The 16,570-nt window shown below is 48.6% G+C and overlaps 1 protein-coding gene across 37 annotated transcripts in view; it reads right to left on the minus strand.

The window, feature by feature from the left end:
* Positions 1 to 2,702: 2,702 nt before the first annotated feature.
* DYSF (dysferlin) overlaps positions 2,703 to 16,570 on the minus strand; it is a 227,321-nt gene continuing 213,453 nt past the window's right edge. For all 37 annotated transcript variants that reach the window (XM_067007423.1, XM_059079730.2, XM_059079726.2 and 34 more), the window contains 4 exons: positions 10,167 to 10,345; positions 8,251 to 8,360; positions 6,721 to 6,868; positions 2,703 to 2,968 (listed from right to left, as the gene is read on the minus strand). In XM_067007423.1, the coding sequence (XP_066863524.1) occupies positions 2,930 to 2,968; positions 6,721 to 6,868; positions 8,251 to 8,360; positions 10,167 to 10,345 (476 nt within the window). In that variant the 3' untranslated portion in view covers positions 2,703 to 2,929. The remainder of the gene's footprint in view (positions 2,969 to 6,720; positions 6,869 to 8,250; positions 8,361 to 10,166; positions 10,346 to 16,570) is intronic.

Raw genomic sequence — 16,570 nt, forward strand, 5'->3', positions numbered from 1 at the left:
CTCTGTGCCCTGTGGAGATTCTTACAGATCTTTGAACCATTTCTGGTCAGTCTTTGCTCTCTCTACTGTCTTTTCCACTCCCTGCCCTTAACCCTGTAACCCTTGCCCATCAGTGTGTTGTAATTACCTATCTACTTGTCTCCCTCTACTACTCAATTGTGAGCTCTGGGAGAACAGGAACCACGTTTATCCTTTTCAGCATTGTATCTCTAGAGCTTAGCACCTTGTCTGGTACACAGACGTCTCTCCGTGTGTGTGTGTGTGTATGTATGATTTCTTAAATGCATGAATGAGTGAATGAATGAATGAATGACTCCTGCCCTGCTTTTCAGAGTTGGCTCCTGGACTAATGGACCAGCCTTCTAGAATGGCCCTCTGCAACTGGCCACACAGCATTCTGAGCAATTGTTCTTCACCACTTGTGATCATAGACCCTATTGCAGAATTGGGTGAGATCACTGGACCCTCACCCCCTCGAAAGCCATAAGGCTTATACAACCTGAAGCCCCGCCATGTGCTCCCAGAAGACTCCTGTCTCCCAAGATAAGAACTAAGAGACCACAACTCTGATCAAGGCCAGTCCAGCTTTAAGTCTTTCCGTGCTTCTTCCTTACCTCCAGAATGAAGTTCAAACTCTTCAGCTGCAGATACAGGCCCTTCAACACCCAGCCTTGCCCTGAAGGAGCCGGGCTCTCTGATAGCTGGACATTGGTCTCTATCCCAGCTGCTCAGCACAGCTTTCCCTTCTTAGCCCCTGGGCCAGTCCAATGCTCCATTCAGATGACATCCCTTCCCTGCCCCAGGGTGTCCCTTCTTTGATACTCTCACAAGCATTCAAGTAACCATGGTTTCCTGATCCACCTTTCACCCCATGCTGGGAGCTATAGAGGGCCAGGAGTCATATGTAACTCACTGCTATATCCTCAGAATCTGCTCTAGGGCTGCCATGTGGAGTCTCTCAATAAACATGTGCTGGACATGGTATCTCCTCACCATCCGTTCCTCATTCTCCCTGAGTTTTGCTTGGTGGCCTATATGGTTCCAGGGAGGAGCTTTAACCCCAACCCTAGCCTGACAAGGGCAGAGCAGAGAGAGAATGCAGTCTTGGTGACCTAATTGAGGAGCTGGATCAGCCCTCACCTGAAGCCAATCCCTCTGAAAGTTTCATTTCTGTAAAGCCATTATATTCCCTTTACTAGTCTAAATAATGTTTCCTATGATCTGCAACTCAAAGCAGCAAGAAAAAGCAAATGATTAAAGAAAAAAGTTAGTAAGTGGGCACAGTGTACCCCCAAACTCATTTAACCCAGCTGATAGTTACACAGTATGCATTTATTTCCTCCAGCGTTCTTGTACCTGTAAGAAAAAGACAACTTTCTTTCCAAAGCTTACACCCTCCCCTCCTTCTCCAGAAACTGGTTCCATTAATTATCCTATTTTCTCTCTTGTGTCTTTGATCTATCTTTCCCTCCTCAGTGGCTTCCTCCTCCCTACCTTCTGATATCCTCAGGTCTCCCCAGCCTCTAAAGCTCTCTCAGCACCTCCCAAAGCTGCAGCCCCAGCTCTTCCATCCTTTCACCTCCAGTCCTCTCCATGGAATCGCCAGCTCATGGCCTCCACGCAGGCGGGCACGGTGGGTATTCAAGGAAGGCTCATGCCCCAGAAGAGTTGGGTAACTCCAGTCCTTGCTGCCTGTTCTGTGTGACGTGTGGCCAACCGGCTCCAGGTGTCAGGAGTCAGAGTCTCAGGACTGGCCACCCAGGTTCTCAGCGCCCACACGGAGTTGGACACTGAAGGCATCCTCCAGCCGGAACCTCTCCTGAAGAGAGAACCACTCTATGTTCAAGATGAAGCTCCCTCACCTAGGAGGGTTCAGGTCATCAGCCCTGTGCCAATCACCCCCCAGTCCTGCCAATCAGGTGGGGACGAGGCAGGGCCTCAGTCTGGGTCCCAGCATGCAGTGAAGAGACAAGGGGGGTATCCAGCCGGAAAGCTCACTCTGGGGCCACGGGAACAGGCTCACAGCAGGAAATGGGAGAAGCCCTCCCGCCAGGCTGTGCTCCAGAGTTCCAGCCCATCAGCCAACAGAGGCAGAGGCCTCTATTTCGGAAACACGATGTTTTCGTGCTCTTTGGTTTTTCTCTAAGTATGTTCTTGCTGCTCTTGTAGATGAAGCCTGATTCCTGCAAGAGATGTCAGCCCAACAGCTAATGCGGTGCTCAGACCACAAAAAAAATGGGTGTGTTTATCCAGTCCAGATCGTTAAAGCAGGGTGAGGAAACAGAGGGAGGGAACCCTAAGAAATCCCAAGAGCATGGGAGACAAGGTTACAGCCAGGGGTCCAGCAGCCGTCCCAGCCTGGAGAGTTCTTCCGAGGGGCTCCATGTGCATAAGTGGAACCTCTTCCCGGCCGTGGTGCAGGTAACTGCCCACCCAAGCAAAGATCACCGCGGGTGAGGAGATGCCTGAGAAAGGAGGGCACGGGGTAGAGGAGCGTCCCGGAAGCAGAACAGGCTGGGTCTCAAGGCAGGCCAGACACCAAGCCTCAAAGCTCCCGCCACCCCTACCACTCTTGCCAAAAGATACACAGTCCCACTGGGAATGTTGCACAGATGGCACACACCCCACACACGCGCCCACCCAGACATCCCCTGCACAGTCACGCCATTGAGGTACCACAGAGATGCACACACCAACGCCGCTTTGTGGTTCAAACTGTTTTATACTGAAATACACATGGGCTGATCCCCGAAAGGGTTGGGTTGGGGGAGAAAGAAATGATGAAAGCGGGGTGACCGCAGGGCTCGGTGTCGCCAACACTTGTAGCACGTGCCAGTCCCTCACCCTGGCAGGACGGTGAGGCCTGGACATCTGGAGACACTCGGCTGAGCAGGACAGAGGAGGCAGCCAGTCCTGGGCCCGAGAGTCCTCAGCTGAATGGCTTCACCAGCTTCATGGCAGTATAGTTCTGGAGGGAGGGGGGAGAGGCAGGGACAGGTGGTGACAGCTGCCAGGGAAACGGAGCTGGGAAAGATGGCCGATCCACTCAACCACCTGTCTGCACCTCTCCCTCATCATACCCCAGGCCACACTCAGCTCAACACTCCACCCTGCCAGCACTCTCGCTGTCACACAAGCCCACACTCTTGCCTGGGGGACACAGCACCTGAATTGCTCTGGCTTCTCCCCCGTCACTCCAGGGCCCACTCCCAGGTTCTGCCCAGCTACCAAGAGGACTCCGGCCCTGGCCAGGCCAGGCGCGACCTTTTCCATCAGACAGGTGGCCTGAAGGCACGGCTGTGCTTCTCCCCACCCTCCTCCCACACTCCCCAGCGCGGGAACCCGGGGCTCGTTGGCCACCACGCTCCCGTCCAAAACGCAGAGAGAGAGCTGGGGCAGGGGGTATAGAGGGATGACCCACAGCGCGGGCCAGCCCTAGAGACGGGTCACCCCTGATTAAGCCCTGGCTGCTGCAGGACTGGCAGGAATCTCCCCTCCCCACTCCTCCCCCCAAAACCATGAAAACACATACAACACAACACAAGGCTCCTAATTGGGACAGTATGTTCCCCAGCGCCGCCCAGGAAAGCCAACTCTGGAAACAAAGCCGCCGCTCCTTCCCTGCCAGATCGCCTCCTGCCTCCCCACACTGGCCCTGCTCCCGGCTGCCTCTAGGGCAGAGCTGGGAGGAATCAGACAGGCTGCCCTCCCTGTCCCCCTCCCAGGGGAATTTCCAAGAGGGTGGGAGATTAGGCCAACTGGCGGGGAGCCCCTCTGCACCCAGGCCTCTGCCCCCCAAGGCCTGAAAGCCAGGTGATGGACGGTCACAGGTCTGGCATCCACCAGGTGACTGGGTGACTTGGCTGGAGGGAAGCAGGATATGCCCACCTTGTAGCAAAGGCCTGCAAGCAAAAGCAGTCTGCAGTCTCAGACCCAGGCTGCCCTACAGCCCTCGCCTAAGATCTAACCCCACAGGCCGGCTCTGGAGAGAGAAGGCAGGGCTGGTATTCGAAAGAGGACAATTCCTGAAGATCTCAAAGGAGACTGATTTTGCTGTTGGGGACTCAGGACACAGGGAAGAGGCTCTGATCAGGGCCTGCCCACAGGGCCTTGGGATAAGGCTGCCCCAGGGACGAGAAAGGACCACAGGCTGGAAGTGACTGGAAATCTTCTGTCCATCTCCCAGCCAAGCAGCAGGGTCTCCTTCCCCAGGTCCCTGAGGCCTGGTCTGTAGCCCTAGTGCCTTGCAGGGGTGGGGTCCAGCTGGCCAGGGCACAGGGCCGGGCACAGGAAGGGTGGTGGTGATGTTACTTTGAGCCTGCCCCTGCCCTCCCCTCAGCTCTTCAGCAGAAGGCTTGCTTGACATGCAGCCCGCCCCCCCTGGGGAAGGCAAAATCACTCCCCTATCCACAGTGCTAGTCACAGCAGGTCAGCACTGACCTATCCCAGCCCCTTGCTCACACGATGGGAGGGCCTGGCCAAGGTCACTGGGAAGCCACTGACAGAGCCAGAACCCAGCCAACAGCTCCTGACTCCACATGGACCCGCGTACCGCACAGCAGCGATGCCCAGACCTTGATGTTCCTGAGGCAGATTCTCCTCAGCAGGTCTGGGGCTGGCCCAAGACTCTGCATTTATTACCAGCTCCCTGGTGCTACCGTTGCTTGCTCCTCAGACCGCCTCCTCAAGGAGCGAGGGTCTACACCAGCTCCCATTCGCCCACACTCCCAGGCGTGGCCTCACGGTGAGGCGTTAGGCTGTACCCTGTGCGCCCCCTCGTCCCTGGCTTCACTGTGTCTCCTCGTGGACAGACAGCTCCCAGGGGCATGGGCCCCACCAGCCTCTCCCTCACCCACACAACACGCCCTCACCTCCCGGACACACTTCGCGTGCTAATAAGGTCTTCGCCTGAACCGAATGGCGGCCGGGTGCACTCAACATGAGAGCAGGTAAGCCTAAGGACAGGCCAGGTGAGGGCCACTGCGCCTCCCTAACTTGGCCACCGGGCTGTGCCCCACGGGAGGAGACACAGGGGACCGGAAGGGGAGTCCTGGGCCCCACCCCTGAGCCCATGTCACTGCCAGGGCAGCTACACTCCTGGCACCACACTTGCTCGTGCCCTTCCAGGGCCCAGCAGCTAACCTTGTAATCTGTCTTCCTTTGCTTCAGGAGGGCCTCCCCAAACCGAATGAGCTTCAGCCCCGCTCCCAGCCTGGACCCGCCCCTGGGCCTCAGGCACGTTTGGCCAATGGGCCGTGAGTCGTCTTGCTGAGCCTCCGAACAGTCTCAGCCTGGCACTCCAGGTGACACAGTCAGCAGAGACGAGGGCCCGGCTCACGGCCCAGCTCATGTTCATCCCAGCTCTAGACCCTCCTTTGTCACTTAGCGTCCAAGGGGTAGCCGGGCCCTGGACATCCAAACCAGAGCATCCTCTCTGCTGCTCCCACAGTTCATGATATTAGGGCCTGCAGGGGATCGTTGCGTGGCTTTAACCGTCCTCCTCGTAGGAGGCGTGCTCTGCTGGTACGATGCCTTGCCAGCTACGGTGGGAGAGCACGCTCGGGCGCCTCCTCCTCCCGGAGGACTCACGAAGCAAAGAGCTCACAGGTGAGTGATTCCCAGAGCTCACTTCCCGCTGTGGGGACAGTGTGCTTGGCCGGCGGCCTGGTGCTGACCAGGGCTGTGGCCGGAACCCCAGACCGGGAGCTGTACACAGATTGCCATGCAGCCCTGAGCTGGTCCCCCTCCTCTCTGGATGTCTGTTTCTTTCCATTCAAATAAGGGTGACATGGAGTTGATCACACCATTCCTCTACTTGTATATGATTTTGAAATTTTTGTATTAAAAAGTTTCACAAATTTAAAGGCTATTAAAAATCAGGTATCAGCCTGGGGACACTGTGATCCCTTCTGAGGTTCTAGAGATACTAGGGGTGCTGCTGTGAGGAGTAGGGAAGCACAGGCAGGGAAGAGAGCTCCAGATCCTCCTGCCTTGGGAGGGGCCCATGGAGCTGGGCACAGCAGTCCCCACGCAGGTGGCCCTGGCCACTCTTTGTCAGGCATCAGCTGGCTTCTCAGCAGGTGAAAGGGGCCCCAGTGTCTACTGTGCCCGGTGAGAGGCTCCTTGCCCACCCCCTCCTCGCCCACACCTTGCCCCACGCCCACCCCACTGCAGCAGGCAGGACACGCTTTATCAGGTCCCCAGGTGGACAGTGACACCCTCTCCAGCCCCAGGTCCTCAGCAGGTGCCATCCTCACAAACAGAGGGCCTTCCCCTCTGCTCTGCCATCCACACCTTCCCTTCCCTTCCTGACCCAGCTCCATACCCTCCTTCAAGAAGGTTCCCCTGCCCATGCCTGCCCAAGGGGCCTGGCCTTCTGCCAACCCCTTGATTACATAGCGCCTCAGAGGCTTGCTGAGGATGCTGTGTCTCCCCATCAAGGGCGAGAACTCAGATTCCCTCATTGGACTAAGAGCTCCCCACGGGTCTCCTACTAGACTGGGGACTCTCCCAGAATAGGGCCTATGTCTCCCTCATCAGACCATGGACTCCCCAAGGACAGAAGTTACTTCTCTCCATCAGACACGGGGTGCACTTTGAGGACAATGACAGACTCCCCTGAGACCAGAAGCTGCTGGAGGTCAAGGTCTGTACCTCCCACGTCAGACCAGGAGCTCCTCCAAGACAAGGGTCAGTGCCTCCCCACTCAGGCCTGCTTACCGGGAAGGAGTAGATGAAGATGCCCAAGAACAGCAGGAGAATGAAGAGGATGATGAAGAGGATGATGGCGCACCGGAACCGCCGCCAGAGGATGAACTTCATAGTCTTGTACGGGGAGGTGAACCAGAGGAAGGAGGTGTCAGGGCGCCTGCGAGTGAGATCCCAGAGGTCAGCAGGGTACCTCCCACCAGGGCTGCTCCCTCCGGGTCCCGTTCACAAATCGCCCTGGCTCTCCCCAGTCAGCCCCCCAGACCTGCCCAGCCTCCAGGCCCCCAGCCCCTGTCCGCACCTGCATCCCCCTCTCCTCCCAGCCTTTGCTACAGTGTGAGCCCCGCCCATGTGGCCCTCCTCTTTATGGTGCTATCAAGCCCTGCACACCCTCAGGGACCCCGTTCTCAGCCACCCTGTCCAGGTCACCGACCCAGGACTTAATCACTGACTAGAGATTTGGGGACTGGGCAGAGCTTCAAGGGGCTCCACGTTAGGTGAGCTATGGTCCACGAGCCCCAGATAAGCTAAGCCACTGGCCTAGATGCACGTGGCTGGTTCACTGTCAGGGAAGGATGGCAGGGAGTGAACCCAGAAAGCTGACTGTCTCTCATAACCAAGAACCTCAAATCCTTCCCCTACGTCAGCCTCACAATTCAAAGAGCGGGCAGGATTTTGTGTCTCAGGAATGGCCGTTTTAACATCTGCTTGCGTGCTGCTGGGTCTCCTGGGTCTCTCTTTGTCTTTCCACCAAGATCCCAGCATCCTTGGGCAGGGATGCCTCTCCCTGCTCTGCCAGCCAGTGGCACTCAGGATAGCGCTATAACAAAGTGGGCTGTCTGTGCTAAGTGTGACTTGAGCTGAGCAGGCCGTGGAAAGGGACCCAGTAAATGCAGCCCCGCCCACTCACCCCCCGAACAGCCATCTTTCAGGCTCCGGTAACTAACTTCAAGGCTTCTGCATCCACTGGATTGGGATGTAGGCCCCTCCCTAGGAGGCCTGTGAGGTAGGGGAGGCAGGGACTAGGCCCCCATTTCACAGATGGGAAAATTAAAGCTGAAAGGCCTTTTGAAAGCCACATTGACACCACAGGAGAGCCATGGAAGGCAGCTTGGTGAGGGAAAGACCTTGGTCGGGCTCCGGGGCCAATCAGACCAGGTGTGAGAATTTCAGCTTCACCACTTTCCTTGGAATGACCTTATTTAACTTTGCTGTGATTGTTTCCTCATCTGTAAAGTGGGGATACTAATAACGACTCAGCAGGGAAGGTTCCATGACACAACATATACATGCCATATGCCAGCACGCCTGGCCTACTACCAACAGCTACCCAACAGCGCCTGCTTCTGGAACTAGCTGATGAGCCCAGCATGTCCTGGAATGATGTCTGTCACCTGCCTCCTAACAATGTGTACCCTTGGATGAGTCACACCCCTCTCTGGGCCTTGGGACCTCTGTGCGGCTATACAGTGAGTGCCTCCTGCACTGTGGATAGTTCTCCCCATCCCCTTGGGCATCAGGGGTCAGGGGCTGGGCACCAACCTTGGGTCCTCGAGCTTGGGGTTCATGTTGGGCTCATCCCGGCCCTGGCCGGCCGGCCGCTCCTCATGTTCACTCTCAGCTACAATCTCCAAAGTCATCTCCAACTTGCCCTGAGGGGACAAAGGGGACCTGATCAGAGACATAAAGGCTTGACCCCATGGCTTGGAGACGAGCCAGGCCAGGACAGATGTAAAGGTCACTTTATGATTTTTTTGAAAAAAAAATACAGGGTGATCTGATCATAAAAGTACCTGCTCCTTGCAGAACACATAGGAACTACAGAAATGTATAAAAAAAGGAGACTGGGGCTTCCCTGGTGGCGCAGTGGTTGAGAGTGCACCTGCTGATGCAGGGGACACGGGTTCGTGCCCTGGTCTGGGAGGATCCCACATGCCGTGGAGCGGCTGGGCCCGTGAGCCATGGCCACTGAGCCTGCGCGTCTGGAGCCTGTGCTCCACAACGGGAGAGGCCACAACAGTGACAGGCCCGCATACCGCAAAAAAAAAAAAAAAAAAAGAGACTGTCACCCATACTTCTACTATGTAGAGACAAGCACTCTTAATATTTTATTCATCAGAGCTATTTTTCTTTGCAAGTATATGAAATATCACACTGTGTATATATGGTTCTATAGCTTGTTTCTTTCATTTAGGAATATATTTTATTATATAATTATATGCTCTTTAAAGTTTGCTTTTAATGCTATCTATGCAATGGTTGACCATAATTTATTTAGTAAACCAGTTATTTTGGTTCGTTTAGGTTGTTTCCAACTCTTTGTTGTTATAAATAAACCCTAAATTTTTAATGTTATGGGTTTATTTCTTTAGGAGAGATTTTAGAAGTGGGATGAAAAATTTCAAGGGCATAAATATTGTTAAGTCTCTGGCTATATATTACTAAATTGTTTCCTCAAATGGTAAAAATCATTAGCCTGCCCAACAGAGGTAAATGAGAGGGCCGTCTCTCTGCATCCTCACTAGCAATAAGTGTTTCTATTTTTTAAAAAATTCTAATATAATACATAAAAAATGTTTTCACATTTTAAAGCATTCCTTTATGTAATTACTAGGGGAAATGAACCTTCTTAAATATTTAATGGCCACTGTACTGCTTTATGTATCATCTATGTATGCCCTTTGCTCATTTTTCTTTTGAAATGTTAGTATTTCTTATTAATTGTTATAATTTGTTATACAACATGGATATTTTATTTCAAGGGCCACTTTAGGGATTGGCTGGCTGCCTGCCATTTCTAAGTACAGTTGACCCTTGAACAACACGGGTTTTAACTGCACAGGTCCACTTATACACAGATTTTTTTCAATAAATATACAGTTGGCCCTCATTTGCAGGTTTCAGGTCTGTAGATTAAACCAAACACAGAAGGTGGACTATGAGACTTGAGCATCCATGGATTTGGTGTCCACGGGGGCTCCTGGAACCAACCCTCTGCGGATACCAAGGAAGGACAGTAAACTCATTTACTTCCTCTGCAGAAGAAGGATGATTCTCCATGGTCCCCAGTCACACCCCTGGGCAGACCTCTGGGCAGGGAGAAGAGGACAAGGACAGTCCCTTATAGGGTCCTGCTCAAATGGGAATGGCATGACCCCTGTCCTCCACAGGAAGCCCAGCCAGAGGGGAACCCAGGATACAGATCACTGTGAAGGCCAAGGAGCAGAGTACAAATTAAACAGGGTCCACGGGAGATTAGGGCATCTTTAGATTTAGATAGGCTTTCCTGGGATATGAGCCTCGAGGAGACGAAGGCTGGGAACTGGCAGGGAAGAGGGACAGTATCTTGGGAAACAGACAGGGAGGGCAGGAGAGAGGGAGAGGAACATGTCTGTGCTCAGAGATTTCTATGGACGAGTCACTCCCGTGTCTCCACCGACCAGAGGGAGCAGACTTACCGCCAGTATCTTCTTCTCACCCTCATCTGCCACACAGGGCCACCAGCCCTTCACTGTTTTCTGTTCAAAAAGGGACACAAACCACTCCGGGTGGAAAGTGTCATCCAGCTGGTCCAAGGAACACTTCTCAGCTGTCTTGGCAGGCTTGGGCATGCGGTTGAGGTCCAGCTGCAAAGAGCCTGTGGCAGAGGAGGGTGCTTTGGCCCACGCTTTCTCAGTCACTGCCAGCCTAGGGCCACCCTGGGGCTGGGCAAGTTCAGCCTCCTCAGCTTCTATCCATGGTCTTAGCCCCATGGCTCAAACTCCACTCCCCACCCACTGCCTCTCATTCCATCTGTACAGCTTCTCATCCACCTACTCATGAATGCATATGCCTGCTACTGTACCCTGATTAACAGAACTTCCCACCTGCTCAACTATTCATCTTACTATGCACAAATTCACTCATTCACCTATCATCTACATCCATCAACCATCAAGTTTTTAAACTGTTTTTAGTGCAGTAAAATATTTATTGATAAGATAAAATTTGTTGTTTTAACCATGTTCAGATGTATACTTCAGTGGCATTAATTACATTCACAACATTTTGCAACCATCAGCACTACCTATTTCCATAACTTTTTCATTCCCCCCAAACAGCAACTCTGTACCCATTAAGTAATAACTTCCCATCCCCCTCTCCTCTCAGCCCTGCTAACCTCTAAATCTACTTTCTATCTCTATGAAAAATCCTATTCTAGACAGTTCATATAAGTGGGATCATAAACATTTATCCTTTTGTATCTGGCTTATTTCACATGGCATAATTAGTTTTCCAGATTCATCCATTTTGTAGCATGTATCAGTACTTCATTCTTTTTTATGGCTGAATAATATTCCATGGTATGTATATACCACATTTTGTTTATCCATTCATCTGTTGATGGGCACTTGGATTGTTTCCACCTTTTGACTCTTGTGAATAATGTTGCTCTGAACAATGGTGTACAGATGTCTTAGTCCCAGTTTTTAATCCTTTTGGGTACATAACTAGAAGAAAAATTGCTAGGTTCATATGTTTAGCTTTTTGAGGAACTGCCAAACTTTTTTCAAGCACCTGTGCCATTTTACATGCATACCACCAATGTACAAATGTTCCAATTTCTCCACATCTTCTCCAACACTTGTTATTTTCCATTTTTTGTTTTTGTTTTTGCTTTTTTATAGGTATAAGTGTTATCTCATTGTGGTTCATCCACCAATTTTTTCATCTGCCCACCTAGTTATCCAAGCAGCTATCTTTCTATACTGCTTCATCTACTCATCTATTTTATCCATCTTCTCCAAGAATAGCTCCATCTACTGCATTGAGCCATATGAAAATTCTGGTATTCACCTATCTTTGATGTATAAAAACAGCAATTTCATGCGTTTCCACCTAATCCAATTCCAACAACACGAAGTCAATGGGACTGGAGCATAGGTTACTGAAAGGATTAAATGAGAGAGGTAAATCTAAAAAATATTTTCCAAGGCCAAATTGAAGAAATTCTGTAACAGGGAAGAGCCAAATCTGACTACATGTTGGATCTGTTTCTCTTACTTTAACCTTTGCTTTCCACTGTTTTTGTTCACTAAAAGGATACTGTCTATACATAATGGCCTGCCTTGGGGAACCCTGCTCCTCTGCCTGAATGTTGAATCAAAGTGCCTTTTTCATGGAAACATCCAGAACCTGTCCATCTGTGGATGGCTATAAGAAAGAAGAAATTAACATATCCCCTCCCTGAGGCTGGCCATTCCAGGTGATGTTTGCAAAACTTATGGCCTTTTTACTTTACTTCCTCATCTCCTCCCCCTCTTTGTGCTATAAAAGAAACTGGCATCCAAACCCCAATAAGATGGTTATTTTGAGACATTAGTCTGCAATTTTCTCAGTCTGCCAGCTTTCCAAATAAAGTCATATTTCTTGCCTCAACACCTCATCTCTGATTCATTGGCCTGTTGTGTGGCAAGCAGAGTGAGCTTGGACTCGGTAACAAATTTGGCAAGCCAGCCAGGAGGGTTGCTGCTTTTGGCTAGCCAGCCCAGGTCAGGGAACACTGTGGCAAGGCCTAGCAGATGCCAGGACCATTTGTCCTGACGACCTTCCCTTCAAACTTCCCTGAAGCAGCGCCAGCTACTGCAGCGTTTGGCAGTTGAAGCAAGGAAAAGACCAACTTCTACGAGTCCACAGACTCAATTTTGTACCGTTACTCTACCCAATTTGGTAACCAGTTCATTTGTTTTGGTCTTGGTCTTGTTTTGCTTTTGTGTATCCTTTTGTGTTGCAAGTCAATGAACTCGACTTTGTAGGGTAAGTTGCTCCAGTGTGCACACTGGGAACATATTTCCCTCTCGATTTGGGCTTTTCCTTTACGGGATAAGCCAATTTCTTTGATTGGGGTACCCTATTGGAGGGGGGAATTGTTGTTGGACTCTACCTGATTTGGAGCCAGTTCGTTGCGAACTAGTTCGTTGGTTTTGTAGGGTAAGTCTACCCGATTTGGGAACTAGTTTGTTGGTTTTGCGGGGTAAGTCTACCTGATTTGGGAACTGGTTTGTTGGTTTTGGTCTTGGTTTTGTGTGCACCGATGCTAGAATTTGTTTGGGCCTTTTGTGTTGGAATTTGTTTGTGTCTTTTGTGTTTTGGTGTTATCAAACTTATAAAAATTGGAAATACTCCATCTATCCTGAAGGAGAGCCCTTTGGGGTGTATATTAGATAAATGGGTGAAACATAGCCATGAGCCTATGACTAAGAAAGACATGATGTACTATTGTAATAGGGTGTGGACCCAATAAATGTTAGGATCAGAAGAATGATGGTCCCTGAATGGCTCACTCAATTATTATATGATCTCGCAGTTAGAAATCTTTTGCAAAAGAGCAGGCTGCACCAGCAGTTTCTCCAACTGCTCCCCCCCATGCCACCAACATATTCACCGCCTCCTGTTTCCCCTACCCATGGGGATCAAATAGAAGTTTCTGTGATAACCCCCAAGGCACAGGGACCTGGTTTAGTATCACCATCTAAGACCCAACAGGACACCCAATTTGGACCAGGGGCCACTTCTACAGCAGGGCAATTTCCCTTGTGCCGACATCCTGTAAGAGGCCAGGGGACTCCCCTTGGACTTGAGGCATCCGATTCTAATTTCCCCACAGGAGCCCCAGAAAACTTTGACAGTGGAGAACAAGTTGATTGACTACCTTCCCTATTTATCTTAGGAGGCTTGTAAATATTAAACAAAGGGGAAACAAAGGCATCTTAGGAAAAACTTGACTGTATCTTTGAGATGTAAGTGTCCTATCTGGTCTTCTCAGGAATGCTCATCTCTGCCATCTTTTTAAAATGCAAACTTTGAAAAGAGGGCAAAGTAATTTAGAAATTGACTTGTCAAGGATAAATTTAAAACCTAAGTGTTTTTCCTGTAAAAATTCAGCCATCTAGACAAGTGAACTTGATTTGTTCCATCTTCCAGAAACCTAATTTTAATCCAACCTCTTTTTGTAAACTGATGGGTTTTATGTTGCTGTACATGACTCAGGGTTGAAATTTTGAAATGAGAACTATGATGTCTCTGTTTGTTTGTGTCCTTGTATGTGTCTTTGTCTTTGGATAACATTGCTGGGGTTGATTTGCAGATGAGCTCTATTTAATTGGCTTAAAGAAGAGTAAGTTCTTATGAACCAAACAATTCTAAATACAAGAAAAATTAAGTTAAATGAATTTCGGGTTCATGTGCACTGAGAAATATTCAGTATTAATGTTTGTTTGTTGATCTAATTAATATAGACATGTCATTAGAGTCATCAGCATTAAGTATAATACTTTCATTATGCCTAGGTTTAATATAAGCTAAACAAAATCTTGTTATATCTGTTGCAAATTTGTCAGCAAGGAAAGTAACTTGATATAAACAAACTTTTAAGGAAAGAAAATGCAAATGAGATAAGAGCTTTAGGTGCACTTTTTAAAATAATTATCTTTATCTAAAATTAATCTCTTCAGAGCTTCCCTGGTGGTGCAGTGGTTAAGAATCCACCTGCCAATGAAGGGAACACAGTTTCAATCCCTGGCCTGGGAAGATCCCACATGCCATGGAGCAACTAAGCCCATGTGCCACAACTACTGAGCCTCTGCTCTAGAGTCGACATGCCACAACTACTGAGGCCTGTGCTCCACAACAAGAGAAGCCACGATAATGTAAAGCCCATGCACTGCAATGAAGAGTAGCCCCCGCTCGCCGCAACTAGAGAAAGCCCACGCACAGCAACAAAGACCCAACACAGCCAAAAATAAACACAAATAAATAAACTTTAAAAAAATAAAATTAATCTCTGCAAACATTCAACAACTTGAAAGTTAGAATTGTGCTAAAATAAATTAAGTCACAGAAGGTTTATGGAAAGTGGACCCCAAGAAAAGAGTTTTATACATGGTCAGGATTGATTAAGTGTAAAATAAGTTTAACTGAGTAAATGAATTTTTTAAGTAAGCTGGTGAAAAACTTGAATTTGGCTTTCCTCTCTGTTAAGAAGACAAGGTTTCTTAAGATTCTGAACTGCCTCTGATAACAGATTTTAAGTTTTTCTACCTTTTAAGTGATCTGTTCTGTATTTGCCTTTGAAATCTTTTATTGTTACTTCGGCTAAGTGAATAACTATTGTTTCACAGTGACCTGCAATCCCATCTGACTGTTTAAACCCTTTTGATATTTTTTTGACAAAACTTCACAAATCAAATTATAATGAAGTTCATTTGAACTCTAGCTAACTTTGGGATGCTTCAAAGGGCCCCTTAAACACCCCCAAAGAGAGATATTAACTAATGAGTTTCACATGTTATGTTGAATTACATGGGAAGTATCAAATAAGTAATAAATCTTCTTAGGTTATACTGTATGGCAAATGATACAGGTATTCTAGAGATTATATGGAGTTCCTAAAATTTGATGTGTGCTGGTAAAATGTTATCTGTCATAATTCTAGTTATTCTCTAAATGTGTTGCATGTCACAGCACTAACCAAGTTACTTTGTCAATTGAATTGTAATCAGATTTAAACGTGCCTTCTTAAGTCTTTTGTCATTATAGACAGTTATGGTTTCACTCTGATGATGCCTTTGTAAAAATGTTTCCTCTTCAAGAAGATTTATAGGAAGGACTTTGGATAAATACAAGTTTCTGGCTTTCAGGCCATAATGCTGAACTGGCTGAGAAATTGAAGAATTCTAATGGGAAACCTGATGGCTTATAAAGCTGTTAACAAGAAGGATTAGTTACATAGGACTCAGTAAACTGGTGAATATGGTTATAATTTTTATGGTTTCTATCTGAAAAATGACCAGTTTAAATCTGTGTTTTCCAGGTGTAAGGAAAACCTTCCCCTTAAGCTAATTATGACTCACAGTAATTTGGTAAATTACACCTTTGTAAGCCAAATTGTACTTTGTGTCTCCCTGCTGCACTATGTCTTTGTCAATGTTACTAGCTGCATTACTTATAACCTGTCTATTTTATAAGACTGTTGTCTCTTACAGTACCCAGTGTGTAACCAGGCTTCCAACAAAACTTCTATGGCTAAACATCTTGAGGAAATAGATCACGTTTATAATGTAAAATAATTGTAATAGTGTGATTCTAGGTATGGGAAGAAGCAACAAGGGAAAATGTCTCCTGGATCATAATTAGATAGGGAATCCAGAGAATCTTTAATTACCAATAGGGCCTAATCCAAAAACTAGCACTTGGAGTGGCATATCAAGAATTTTCGCCTGATCTGGGATGAGACTCCCACCGCCGTGGGACAAAAGTTGATCATGAAATGTCTCCCAAATATTCGTCAAAATCCTGACCAAGAGGAGAGGATCTGAGAAATTGAATATTTCCTGCCACATCAGTCATTAGCGATTGCAGCCCTCCACCGTGAGCGGGTGAGCCCTGAGGAAACTCAGGATATGAGAATACAGGATACAGGCCCCAGAGAGCTAAGGTGCATATCAAGGGAGTGATTTCAGTGAGCCCAGACTCTTGCATTTTCCCATATATAGAAAAGCGCTAAATTCCTTAACTTGAAGTGCTCCCTCCCAAGTTTGAAGCCCTCAAAATTCCCACTGAATACATCATAACTCTCAACTTTTAAGCTGTGAATATTTTTTAAGGCTACAGGTGTAAAGGAGACACTTTCCAGAGAGGAACAAAAGAAACAATGTTTGGAACACTGACACAGATGGACGCTCCCAGAAAGATCCATCTGATGAAGTAATTAGAACAGTCATCACCCCTTCTTCCACAAGATTGTGGAATGGATATTGACAAAGGGGAATTGTAACAGGGAAGAGCCAAATCGGACTATATGTTGGATCTGTTTCTTTTACTT

Source organism: Kogia breviceps, chromosome 11 (assembly GCF_026419965.1).
Source record: "Kogia breviceps isolate mKogBre1 chromosome 11, mKogBre1 haplotype 1, whole genome shotgun sequence".
NCBI lineage: Eukaryota > Metazoa > Chordata > Mammalia > Artiodactyla > Physeteridae > Kogia > Kogia breviceps.